The sequence below is a fragment of the Xiphophorus hellerii genome, chromosome 5 (genome assembly GCF_003331165.1).
Source record: "Xiphophorus hellerii strain 12219 chromosome 5, Xiphophorus_hellerii-4.1, whole genome shotgun sequence".
NCBI lineage: Eukaryota > Metazoa > Chordata > Actinopteri > Cyprinodontiformes > Poeciliidae > Xiphophorus > Xiphophorus hellerii.
This window is the reverse complement of record NC_045676.1, coordinates 21,673,706-21,687,551: the sequence shown is the minus strand read 5'-3', so window position 1 is coordinate 21,687,551 and position 13,846 is coordinate 21,673,706. Positions and strand designations below refer to the sequence as shown.

Below are 13,846 nucleotides of genomic sequence, written 5' to 3'. Positions count from 1 at the left end.
GCCCAACAGGTGGCTGAGGCTGACCAGTTGCTGTTGGGATACACACTTCCTCATTTCTGCCCCAGTTTGTCCCAAAATGCAGGGTGTGTGTGTAGTTTTATTAAGTGGTGGCGATAAGTATTTCTTTAGGCTTCTGAACACATTGGCCTTGTTTTCCCTCATTTTTCTGTCCATTTTCAATTGCTTGGTCAGAACATTTATGGATAGCATTCTGAAACTTAGACTGAGCCACAGTGGTTGAGAGAAAACCCCACACGGAAAATACATAAAGTAAAAAATATGATCTTATTTTGGAAAGAAAAGACAACATTTACCTGGAAGGCGACCACTGGAGTGTGGATGGCACCTTATCTTATGCTAAACAGAGTTAGGACCAGTGGACATGCATAACGGATGGATGGAGTGTAATGTCTGTTTGTTGTTGTTTCTAGGGGCGGCCGATAAGGACTTAGAATTTTATCGCGATATTTTTTGGTACTATTGTGATAATGATAAATATTATGAATAAAAAATACCAATTTATTCTTTTTTTAGGTTACTGTAGCCGCATGGTACAGCATTCGTAGCACCACAAACACAAATATTGTTCTTGGAAAACATGTCCATTTGAAATATGATTCTTCAGGATGCCACTGACTTGCATAAATAAATATGTGTTTGTCACTAAGCTGCACACAGTAACTGTATTCAATCATATTTTTGAATCTACTCATATTTATTGATATTTTTGTGCAATATGTGGAGAAAAAAGCAAAAGTAACATTTGCAATCATAGCGCCAATTTAGTTTTTTTGTACATGACTGAGATTCATCATGACAACAATAAATCAAAGCTCTCGCCACAATAAGAGTTTTTCAAGATAAAAGATAAACAATAGGGTAACTGTTTCCAGTAATCATATGTAGGTGTGTTGGATGCCAATAAGATGTTGAATTACAGTACTTAAAATAAGCTCATTGAAACATATGTTAAATATGTTATTTAACATATGGTTATTTTTTAAAGGTTATTTTCAAAAGTAGCTTTTTATCTGAAAAATGAGCCTCATCAGACCTCATTTTAATTTGTTGAGTTTGACTGTATAGTGTTTAAGGTCAGGCCAGGGCACCTCAATTAGATTTAACATCAGACTTTGACTAGGCCAATGCTTTTCTTGCATTTTTAGAGCTATTCAGAGGTTGTCTTGATGGTGTGATTTGGATCACTGTCCTGCTGAACAAGCCAGGTGTGCTTAAGCTTCAGATTATAAATTGATGGATGAGAATTCTTCAGGATTTTCTGGTATTTTGCACAATTCATTGTTCATCTCACACACACTGTAGTGAGTTCAACACACACTACCACTTTTGTGTGTGTCTGTTGGCACAATATTTATATTCTGTAATGTATAAGTTTTACTGTTTTTTACTTTTTGAGCTCTATTTGTCAACTTGATGTTGCCAGAAGGGATGTCTTGATTCTGAAGGTCTGATATTAGTTAGATCTAAAATCCACTGGATGATTTAAAACATTTCAATTACATTTAAATGTAACTGAAAAACAGAAGAAATCTTTAAGTTTTACTGGAAGCACTGTATGTGATAAACTAATGCATGATGCAGCTCTGTGGTATTTTGTGAGACTTTCATATTTTTCTCTGTTACGAATATCCGATAATATCTATCTGCTCTAGTTCCTCAGGCCTGACAATTCTCTTATTTGTTTGCCTACTTGTTTTGTCTTGTCTTGTTGAAGAAAACCTTAAAAAGAAAAACCTTGACAGGGTCAAGTGCTGTTAATGAGTGCCATTTATTTTATAGGTTACAAGCAAGTTTAGCATGAAAATGGACATTGTAAAACAATGCTTTTTCAGAGATTGGGTTTGAAGAAGGGTTGGACTTAGGGTCGGAGGTAGGATGGGAAGTACGGTTGGAATTTGGTTCAGAAGGAGAGTTGGAATCAGGGTTTGAAATAGGGTTCTCTACCCTCTACCTATATAAAGGTAAATTGGAATCAGGGTCGGAATTTCACACTAAACAGAGGTAAATTGAAATAAATAACACAACTCAATAGTAGCTATTTCTGTGAAATGAACAACGTTCTACTGTCTCAGAACACAGGAAGATGCACTTGAAGTGACGTCACTGTCTTGTTTGTTGTGTCTCCATAGTTAATGATGGCCGACCATCTGGGGATTAAAGTTTAAGGCTTTTTACGCAGTTCATTAGTGCCCCCAGGTGGTCAAATGATTATTAGCTGAATTAACTAGAAAGTGGGGGGTGTCTGTCTCTGTCCGTCACAGGGCAACAGAGAGACACACAGGACAAATAACCGCACACACACTCACCCAAGGACAATTTACAGAAACCAATTAACCTAACAGTCATATGTTTGGACTGTGGGAGGAAGCTAGAGTATCCAGAGAGAACCCACACATGCACAGGGAGAACATTCAGAAAGATCCCAGGCTGGGATTTGAACCCAGGACTTGTTCCACTGTGCAGCCATGTCTCTTACCCTTTAAGAGGCCTGTGTTATTTAGCTGTGCTTTTTTCAAGAAGGCACTTGCTTTGCTGCTATGGAGCTTCAAACATCGTGTTTTCCTCTAGACAGATGCTCAGGACCCAACATGAGGGTGTCTGGTCATGGGATTCAGAAAATGTAGAAAATATCCACTCATTGTTTTTCAGTTTTGAATGAATAAGCGCATATACTCATTTGTTTTTCAGTTATGTTTTGAATAAAAATCTTGTCCTATTTAACCCATAAAATGTGAGGTCATTTCAAAAACCGCTTCATAGTCACCTGATGGTCTCTTTTTGTCCAAAACTTGGTTTTTCAGAGCTGGAGCCGTTCTTTCCGGCGCAGATGTCAGAAAAGATCCTGCTGCGATTACTGAAACTCCCCAACGTCATCCAGGAGCTGAAATATGACGCGAATAACAAGCGGGCAACAGAGCACTACCTCTACCACAGGAACAAGCCTGTGGATTATTTCATCCTGGTCCTGCAGGTGCGCATACAATTGGGCACAGTGGAGGGGAAAAAAAGCATGATTTTAGTTAAAAAGATTTTAATCCAGCATGTTTGCCATTACTAGAAATACTATCTACATTTAAAAGAGTGAATGTCAGCGCTTCAGCTCTTTAAAATCAGACAATAAAAGTGGAGAAGATGTAGCTTCTCCCACGCTTTTCACATCACATTGATGAATTTTCATCAATCATGAATTTGTCAGTTTAATAAACTATTGTTGTCCTCGGCCATAATGTTTTTCCACTGTACAGACTGCAGGGGTTCGTTCCCACAGAGGCCATGCATCCTTAAATGACATGCATGCTATGGTTTTAATGCAGGCTGGCTTAGATTACAACAGCAGCAATGGCAAAGATAAACAACTCATGAGTAGTAAAAGATGTTTGACCTCATCATTTTTCACATGCCAGCCTGTTTACAGCCTTAAAATGTACAGTCCTTCTATTAGGATTGAAACGATTAATTAGATTAGTCGTGGTTAATTGATTATTGAAATAAATCTGTTCTACCCAGAATTTTTTAAGTGGCATTTTTGGCTTCATATTTTATTTAGCTGCAGATCCATTGCTACAATTGATCAAGCTTCCACTAAAGGAATGCTATGTTGTTATATTTTAGGCAGTATTTTCTTGTTTAAAAAGGGGATTAAATGATTTATTTGCAACTTTTCAATGTATTTTTAATAATGTGTAAAAATGGTGTTTGTATTTATAAACAATCTGCAGCACGTGCCAATTTTTTAAAAATCTGATTAATCGGCAGAATAATTGATAAAATAATCAATTACTAAAATAAACGTTATTCAAAAGCCCTACTTTTTCTGTATGTTTAAAACGAGCTGTAAATAGAAAAGATAACACTCACAATAACTTTGTGGATGCTCAGTTACAGCATCCACACCAAAGAGTGTTGCTGTCACTGATAGGCTTCTGATTGATGAAGGTCAATTCAAATGAAAATCTGATGATTCCATTCGCCTGTATGTGATCATACCATGTCAGAAATTGTTCACAAACATCAAATCAACTTTCTTTTGTGGCCACTGCAGTCCCCACACCGAAACCCAAGAGAAACTCTGGATGATCTAGATGGACTAGTTAGCAGCTAAGATTTGGTTAAAGATCCTTGTTTGTACACTCCGGGATTAGGAAAAGTTAAAAGACTAGACTAATCCTGTCTGCAAATTTAGTTGTACAAACTATTAATAGCAGGAGTGTAAACAGGTATGGAGGATCACGAGGGTTTATGTTGTTCTTTTTTTTATTTTTCAATCTTACATCGCTCAATACTTTGTCAGTTTCGTTATGACTGACTCACTCCTTAGCATGTAAAGAAAATCTGGGTTGCAGATTTCTAGAGGGACGTTTTATCTTTCTGAGAATTCAGTTGTGGCTCTTTGCTGGAGGCGTAGCAATGTCCTGCCGCAGTTTAAAACAGCTCCCTCATAAAACACATATTAGTCCAGGTTTTCTTTTCCTACGCTCATCTCTCACACCTCATGATGATGAAGACAGCATCGGCTGGTTCTGTCCAGGTCCAGATCAAACAAGCTGGTTCACCTCTCGGCTCAATAAATTTACTGTGTAGCCGCTTTTCCTTCCTGAAAGTTGTTTCAAGATGTTGAGGCAGAGATGGTGTAAATGTACACATTCATTAACACCATCCCGTCGTTTCCAAACCATGTTTTGGACATTTACCACCTTGACAGATCTCTTCGGTTTCTGCTTTTTATTATCAGACAAAGTAAATAAAAATGTAAATTTCAAATTATGATTTTGTTTACTGCTATCAAAGCTACCAAAATCAGCCTGGCCCCATGTGAAAAAGTAGTTGCCCCTTTATCTTAGTACTGGTTATGCCACTGCTGGGACCAACATCTGCCTTTGAGGTCATTGTGATAATTGGTCTTTTCTAATACTGTAGAGGAAAGTTGGCCTACTCTTCTTTGTAGAACTGATTTAATTCAGCCTCTTGTATGGCTTATAAGCCATACAAGAGGCACTATGAGTAGAAGTTAGTTCCAGAATTTGACTAGACCACTTTAAAACCTTTATTTTATTTGCTTTCAGCCGCTCAGAGCTAATAAGTCTTTTGGATCCCATAACCTAATTTATCCTATAAGGATAAATTGGTTTAAGATCCTTAATGTGATGGTCAGACATTAAGGTTTTCAAGTACAGAGCAGAATTTGTGATTCCTTCAATTGCAGCAACTCATGCAGAACATTAAAGCAGCAATGCAGCCCCAGACCATCACACTACCACCACCTTGTTTTGTACTGGGACGCATGCCATCAACAAGGTAGTTTTGCCTAATCTGTAAACTGAATATTTCCCAAAACAAGATTTGTATTGGCAGATTTGAGATGGGCTTTTGTGTTTTTTTAACGCTCCCCTGGATGGCCTTTTCAACCAGTTTTGATCACGAATGACTTTAATTGATGCGAGAGAGGCCGACCACCACTCCTTCGAAGGCTCTTGACTTTGTCACCCTTGCTGACTAATTAATATCAATGACTTTGCTCCTCATCTATTTTTGAATTTATTTAGATCAGGAGATCATGTGTTGCCTTCTCACATCTTTTAGGCTAGGTGGCCAGTGAAATTAAATTAAACTTCCCAAATAAATGGGGTTAAGTCGAGTTAATACATGGTTTAACAAGTGAGATCATTACTTTTGGGTGTCTTTCTGTCCTCAAAAAAATGAAGTCGTCATTTAAAAAGTGCTCTAACTAAATAACCTTTGTTTTTTATGGCTATAGGGGAAAGTGGAAGTGGAGGCAGGAAAAGAGGAGATGAAGTTTGAAGCAGGACCGTTCTCCTTCTACGGGATGATGGCTCTAACAGCGCCACCTGGTAAGAGCGCTGGGTCTTTGTCGTCAGGGTGAGGGACCATATGGGGGAAAACTAAAAAATCAGCCATCACTTTCTCCATAATGGATGTTTTTTGATTGTCATTAATATTAATTAATTGTAAGTCGTCCAAAGATTATAATATATGATTTATGTTTAACCTCAAATTCGAGATTATACTTTTGCAAATATCTTTTGTAGCCCTTTTCTGTTCGTGTTTTGTGTTCTGAGGACCTAAAAAGCTTGTTGTTTCTAAGCAAAGACCCAGTGATTGAGGCTGTTTTAAAGAGGCAGCATGACGTCATGGACAAACGTCACCAGAGAACATCAGCTGGTGATTGACTCAGTCCTCCCAGTTCATTCATAAACTTCACAGACAGCCATGTTCGGATTCTCTCTGTGGTTGGATTTAGGGAGACACCTAGTGGTGAAATGGTGGAACATACATCCCATCTAGTTCTAAGTGAAATCAAACCAAACCCAGGGATGTTTCAGACCTCCTTATCTGAAAACTAATTGCTTCTGATTGAAACTCCTCTCACGGATTGAATAACTTTTAAAGCTATTGATTATTTCTACACTATTGACACTCTTTTTTTTCTTCTTCCTTTCTTTCGGTCTTTTCTCCTCACGATGTCCTTTCCCTCTTCTTCCCAAGTGCCGCTGTCTCTGTCTCGTACATTCACCGTCAGTAGGGCAGAATCATTAGCGGGATCTCCAGGTATGGTGACTTTTTCTGTCCTTTTTAATGCCCATTTTACTAATTATATCTCCAGCCAGGAACTAACAGGGTTCCCACACAATCTGGAAAAATCTGACATTGAGTTCATTGATTTACAGATCCGGATAAGTTTGGAAAAAGAAAGTAAGATTTCAGAAAAATATTTGTATTTCCGGATTAGGTCCTGTATTAAAAAAATCAAAATATGCCCTTCCTTCATTTCTTCCCTACTTTAATACTTTCCTACCTAATGTCTTTACTTCTTTCAATCCTTGTTCTCTTTCCAGTCTGTCTTTGTCTTCCATCCTTCTTTCTTCTGTTTTATTCCTTCCATTCTTGTTTCTGTTTCCTTCTGTCCTTCGTTCCTTCCTGTCTTTTCTTCCTCTTTTACTAAATGTTACCTATGTTACGACATTCCTTGTTTTGCCTTCGTATCTTCTTTTCCTCCTTCACTGATTCCTATGTTCCTCTCTTCCTCCCTCCCTTGAATTCTACCTCGTTTCCTTTCTCCTAGTCTCTTGTTTTCACAGGTTTCATCTTTACAGCCTGAATCTCCTAAACTGATGGAGAACATCAGTATTTGTATACCAGGAATTCTGTAATCTTAAGTATATATACGTCTGAAAGAGTGTTTTCATTGATCCTTGTTGTGGTGTTTGTTGCTCACTATGAAACCTGCTGTTTCATAGTGCTGTTTATGCAGCACAGACTCAAGGGCCTCGTCCCCTGAGCCATTAGTCAAGTGTCTGAATGGTGTCTTGGGTCTGGAGGCCCCAGAGTGGAACCAGGCTCCGCCCCCACCAGCCCCTGACCTTTAACCCTCCCACTGTATAAACAAGACCTGCAGCTACAGCCCCCTGCTGGACAGCGCACATACATCCACATACGTATGTCCACATGTGCAGACCCATGTCCACCCGTACCCACACAAACACACCCTCATGTTTCTGCCTGCACAAAAACAGCCACATTGAGCCTCTTTGCGTCTTTTTCCACCTGTTACGATGTGGCGATTGGCTCAGCGACAAACGCACACCGCCTCTTTGTGTGTTGACCCGATACCTAGAAAGTGGAGTACTAATCCACTAGAGTTCACATGCCAGGTCTTTGGCCCACACACACACACACACACACACACACACACACACACACACGTCCTGACGTGGGATTACATACATTCCAGTCCATGTAGCAGCATTAGAGCTGGCCAAGCCGTTTTCACTTTTCACTGTTGTGTGTGATTTCCACGTCTTTAAGGAGTGGAAAACATAATCTGGCTTTAATTAAAAATTAGAGGGAAGAAAACAATAACAGAGCAAATCTTCTGGGTGGTGGCACATGAAAAGTCAGCAGCAGCATCCCCGGACACGCAGGGTTTACCGACAAATGAGATTTCCATACATCACAGCAAACCTCTGTGCTAATATGTAACAACTATAAAAACTTTAATTCTTCTGTAGCTTTTGATTTGTGTTTGAACTAGAATCTCTCTCCATCCTCAACCTTCTTGCTGAAACCTGAACATTTTGGATAATAATATTAAGAACTATAAATAATATAAACCATCTTGAAAAATAAAAAAAAACAAACCTGTTGTTCTATCTGAACAACAGCATGACGCAGTCACCGCCATGCTTTACTGTGAGTGCACTGGATACATATTTTACATTTAAGGTGCCATTCATTCTAAAAGAAGTGTGAACAGTTTTGATATCCACACTGTGTGTATGATGTCATAGAGACACAGTTTCCCTCTTTTCACAAGTCAAAAACATTCCAGCTAGCCTTGTTCAGTCGCTTTGTAATGAAACTGGCCTTCTGTGAGTGAAATAAGTGTCTAATTAGTCCATTGATAGAAACTAGTAAGATGAAAAATAATTACAACAATCATTTGTGTTCTTGGACTGTGTTTAATACCTGACTTTAATTTCAGTGCTTCTCTTTTATCTTTGAGAAGCAGCGCTCTGTGATGCCCCGTTGGCCTTTGCTCGGTCAGATCTGTGCGTTTTGACCTTCTCGTCCTCTTATGTCCTCACAGAGAACAAGTCTCCTCCGCGCTCGTTTGGCCTGAACCACTCAGACTCTCTGAACAGGAGTGATCGCATAGAGGCCATCACACCGACGCTGGGCAACAGCAACAACCAGCTCAACTCCTTGCTTCATATGTACGTTCCCGATTATTCTGTCAGAGCGAGGTCGGACCTGCGGTACATCAAGGTGAGAAACAGCTGCAAGGATCCGGCCAGAGAACACGGAGGCTCAAAAGCCTGAGGTGTACACCTGAAGCTCGTGTAGTTTATATTAATGCACTGTAAAACATTTCAGCTGCATTTAGTTGTGTCTGCTAACTTTTGCTCCTTACGTCAATGAAATCTTGTGAGTTTTAGGGTGCATTCACACCAGCCCTGTTTAATCGAACTCCAGTCCATTTGATAGAAAGTCTGGATCGTTTGAACGGATAATCACACTCTGATGCAGACCAAAAAAAGTGAACTCTGGTCTGCCTACACCTAGGCCTCGATTCGACTAAAGTGACGTCTGGCACTTTTTTAATGCCAAACGGACTAGACACAGCTCCAAAAGCAGGAAGTGGACTATAGTGCAGGGCATTCTGGGTAAATACAAATGATAGAGGGAGAAATGTTTCATAGTCTTTTACCACAGACAAATGAGAAATCCTACAACTTCTATCGATATTCTAAATATTTTTGATCAATCTACCCACCTAGTGCGGAATGTGTAAGAATTATTAAACGACAGTATTAAGATATAACAACTCCCAATTGAAGAGTAACATCAAAAGTTAAAAAACTTAGTTAAAACCTAAACAAGTTTCTGGTTGACCTTACTGGTACTTGCACTTTCAAGGCAACAGATGAATCTCCATTTCTGAACAAGCTAAACCTCCTTCAAGTGTTTCACAGTGTGGCATAAATTCATATGTTTACAAGAAAGAAGTTATTTTCTTGTTTTGTATTATGTTGCATTTATACACTGTTCCGCAGATGGTGTTTACCATTAATGCTTTATGAACATGTCCGGTATCTGTTGCGAGAAGTGACCCCAGCAGCGACTCCTCTGTTGTCCAGGTAACGCGCCAGCAGTACCACAATGCCGTAATGGCGTCACGGATGGACAAGACCCCCCAGTCCACAGACAGCGAGCTCACCAAGATCGAGCTCACGCTGACGGAGTTCCACGACGGCGTGGAGATCCCGGCCAACATCACCACCACGGCCAGCACCACGAGCACCTCCCCCGCCGTGGCCGTCGCCACGGCCAACGAGACGTCCCACCTGCTGAACCAGCAGCAGAACTGTGTGGGCCTGAGCCGGAGCAACCACAGCGCCCACAACGAGGGACACATGTAGCCCTCAACCTCCCGCTGCGGCCGGTGGAGACCCTCCACCTTGTCCCCTGGACACGCATGGAGCAGTGGCGTTAGGTGAAGAGGGAAAGTGGGCGGAATCAGGGTTCTGCTCCAACCTGAAGCCCCAGTTCAGTCAGTGAGACCTTTCCACTGTAGGTGTCGATGGCAGCAGCTGGGACGATGGGTCACCAGAACCCCCCCGCTGCACTGACAGGACCAGTGAAACAAGTTTTTCAACGGACTGGAGGACGACGGAGTGCAGGTCCGCTCGCAACATAATGCAAAGCTCGCTGGACTTTCTCCTCAGGCCAAAGACTTTGGTCCCGCCCCCATCCCGCCATCCTCCTCCGTCCCGTCACACTGAAACAAACCCTCCGCTCCGGTGCTTCCTGCAGGGAGGCTCAGGCGACTGCTGGTCCAATCAGACTCACACAGAGAGCGACGGTTCGGCACAGACTGCACCAAAATAAACCGCTAAACCGAGAACCAAGAATGTTTTTTTCTTGTATTTATTTATTTTATAATATTGTTTGTATATATGTACACGTGGAGAAGTGAAAAATAAACTAAGAGCATGCATCCACAGAACATGCTACATATATGAACACCCACTCATGTACTTGAGGAGGTGAGAGTCTTTTACTATTAGATCTTATTATTTTTACTATTATCCTAAATCAGGCTTATAGTATATTTTTCACCTTTTAAAGGAAAAAAAAAATCACACTATTGCCTTGGAGAGAAATTCTATAATTAGTTACTTTAACAAAGTGCAATGAACAATGATTTATTTAAGAGATGATTATAAAAGAAGATAATTCAGTGTATTCTAAGTTGGCAGATGTATTCGTATGTTTGTGCTGTGTGTACATTTGTTTTTGAGACGTGCTCAGCTGCGTCTCTTCCTCTTTGTCTCCGTCGCGTTTTTGACCTCAAGCACGTCCGGCTCAAGTGACGCCTTCACCAGTTACTGCAGCGTAGTTTGGGTGGGGAGGGGGTGACAGTGCCAACCAACAAAGGTATCTATGCATGTGAGGTTAAAGTGTTTTTATGCCTTTAGTTCAATCAAATGTGAGAACTGCACAGTATTAATGACCTCGTTCTAACACGTCAGAAAGAGCAACCTCGACTTTAAATGATGCACAACTAATGCTTCTCCACTGTTTTGCTTATAAATATGTCTGTTTTTTTTATTCCTTTTTTTTTTTTTTTAGCTGATTTGGACACCAGGCTGTCTCATTGTTTTGGCTTCCCTGCAGATTGCAGTTAATAACCCGAGCTTAATAGTTATTGAGTCTATCCGATTTTAAGATGTTCTTCAACAATGCTGGCTGCTATTAAAGAGACATATTTATACATCGTTCTGATTTTTACTGATTGTGTTTAACTTGCATGATTAAAACATATTTTAAAGGATGTTCCAGGGATGGGCAATTTGATTAGAGGATTATTTTGTAAATATTGGCTCCCAACTTCTTGTATAACTTACGTAAATAATAACACAAGTTCAAAAGTGTCAGGACAACAACAAACCCGTTCCTGAAGATGTCTAAAATAATTCAGATCATTTAGATTTTCTTAGAAAATCTAAAACCTTTCTAGTAAGGGTGAAGCTGTCCTGTAATCAACAATTTTGCATGTTTGAGTCTTTTAACATTGACTGGTGTGAACATGGGAAGTGACAGAAAAGCAACAAAATAACTAAAACTGAATCTCCTCTTGTTCCTCTCTAGCATTAAGCACACAGCACAACTATTACTGATCATGTTGCTTTAATTCTTGTTATCAATAACCCTCATGATGAAGACTTTTTCAGCCATGAAATTAGCTTGTTGAAAGCTAATGAATTCATAATAGCTATCTGTAGCTAGCTGTGCTACGGTCCCTTTCTTCCAGTGTCTGTGAACTATACAGTTTTATTTATGAAGTAACTGTAACTGTTGCAAACTTCATCTTTAAAGTGATCCTAAAGCAGCTTCACAGTGTAAATGCCAGCTTTCTGGCTACAACGCCAGATTTTAATACCTGCAGCAAGCATCTTCAAATCTCGTATGAAAAATCTGTCAAGCGTTTGTTAGAATTACATCTTTCTGTATGGCTTGTAGAGACTATATGAGCATTAAAACGTAGATGCTATAAAGGCATCAGTCATAGTTTTATTGATGAAAATCTTTCAAGCTTTTAATTCTCTACATCAGTCGACACGAGAGACGTCAGCATCTGCCAACATAGTGGAAACAAACACAACAAACACACACACAAGGTGGATGAAAGCTAGAATAAAAGCACCATTTCAGATTTAATATGTTAGAAATCCACCTTTGGACAGATACTTCAGTATTAAAAAGTCTTTGCCTATCCCTGGGATGTTCAGAGAATTTGTTTTATTGGAAAAAATATTTACTGGGTTACTTGTTGAGACAGATGAAAGATGTCTGCCTTATACAGAACAGTAGTTCCTCTTGGAGGAGAGGCAGGACAAGAATGAACCAAGATTAAATATTTATATTATACAAAATGTTGCATTGTTTATTTGTTTCAGACAACAACAAAAAAAAACCCAACATCTTCCCATCTATCTTAACAAGCAGTTCTGTTCATGTTTTCCAAAATCTTCTTTAAGAGTATATTTGTTTTTGTAGTCTCTTGCCGTTATTTTATACTTTACCTCACAGGACAGAGTTTTAATGCACTGTGTGCTGGAAAGTAAAGTAACTCTGTGCAGATGTTAATGAAAATAGGAGTTTCCACGCCTGTCCATTCACGTGTTTTTTTTTTGTGTGTGTGTTTTTCTTATTTTATGGCAAGATGAAAATGTCTCTTAAGGCTGAATTAGTCTCTTTAAAATGTAATTCTCTATAGTAACCACTGGTGGTCGCTGTTTCGTCGTGTTTTTCTATGTGTGAGTGTTTTGAGTGTGTGAGAAAGCCTGGGAAATGAGACAACATAGTCCACCCATCGGTTCCGCCACGAAAGGGCGTCCCCTCCAGTTTCTTAACCAGATACAGATCGCGTCTGCTAAGTTTGCAGCTGTGCTCGCTGTTTTTTTTTTTTTTTTTTTTTTACTGTTATTGTTGTTTACTTGAAAGTGCTCCCACGCAGCAATCCCACCCTGCTCTGCTGGAACAGTCGCTCCCCTGACATAAAACAATGTTTGACTGCAACATTTAAACACGGCTGTGGGTCCCAGTGCCTAACAAAAGAAGAAGTAGCGCAGCAGTTCAAAAAGACAAATATATTATTTTTTTTAATGAACGTACAACAGGAAACAGTGTTGGGGCATCAGCTGTGACGGGGTTTATATTAATACTCCATAAAATAGAAAACATGCATTCTCCTTTGTTTTAAGCTGACAACTCCATCCTTTGTGTGAATGCTGTGAAGGTGTGTTTTTACCTGCTCTGATGCTTCTACCTGAACACAACATTCCTGTTGCCTCTTTCAGCTGGTGGTTTAATAAAAAAGTGAATGATTAACAGATAAAACAGGAGTTTTCTTTCGTAGTTTTTGTTGCGCATTCACCCAAATCCGGCGTCTTGGGAGACCAGAAATGATGATTCTTGAAAATTCAAGTGTCACTGTGGTCCTGAGCCGCATATTGTTTTTTTGAAACAATAATTTTAAAGCTCCATCTGACTCTATCCCGCACCTCACTCTCAAATAATAACAAACATGGCGCCATTCGGTGTTTTTTTTTTTGTTTGTTTGTGTCGCTTTCTGTCAGTGTTACAGCGCCACCGACTGGCTCGACATAGCTACTACATCATTTTCTGTGGCGCTGCATCCTGTCGTGTGGATGCCATTTTTTCTTAATCCGTTCGCCAAAATACGCTGATCCGTGTGTGCAAGGCCTGAAGAGATAGTTTTTGTTTTCTTTTTTGTTTTTTG

The 13,846-nt window shown here is 39.8% G+C and overlaps 1 protein-coding gene across 2 annotated transcripts in view; it reads left to right on the top strand.

Annotated features, from left to right (window-relative positions):
* cnnm2b (cyclin and CBS domain divalent metal cation transport mediator 2b) overlaps positions 1-13,443 on the top strand; it is a 57,491-nt gene extending 44,048 nt beyond the window's left edge. The window contains exons 4-8 of one of the 2 annotated variants that reach the window (XM_032561880.1): positions 2,823-2,992; positions 5,777-5,870; positions 6,526-6,588; positions 8,627-8,805; positions 9,678-13,443. In XM_032561880.1, the coding sequence (XP_032417771.1) occupies positions 2,823-2,992; positions 5,777-5,870; positions 6,526-6,588; positions 8,627-8,805; positions 9,678-9,959 (788 nt within the window). In that variant the 3' untranslated portion in view covers positions 9,960-13,443. The remainder of the gene's footprint in view (positions 1-2,822; positions 2,993-5,776; positions 5,871-6,525; positions 6,589-8,626; positions 8,806-9,677) is intronic. The other variant, XM_032561881.1, reaches the window with a different exon arrangement.
* Positions 13,444-13,846: the final 403 nt, after the last annotated feature.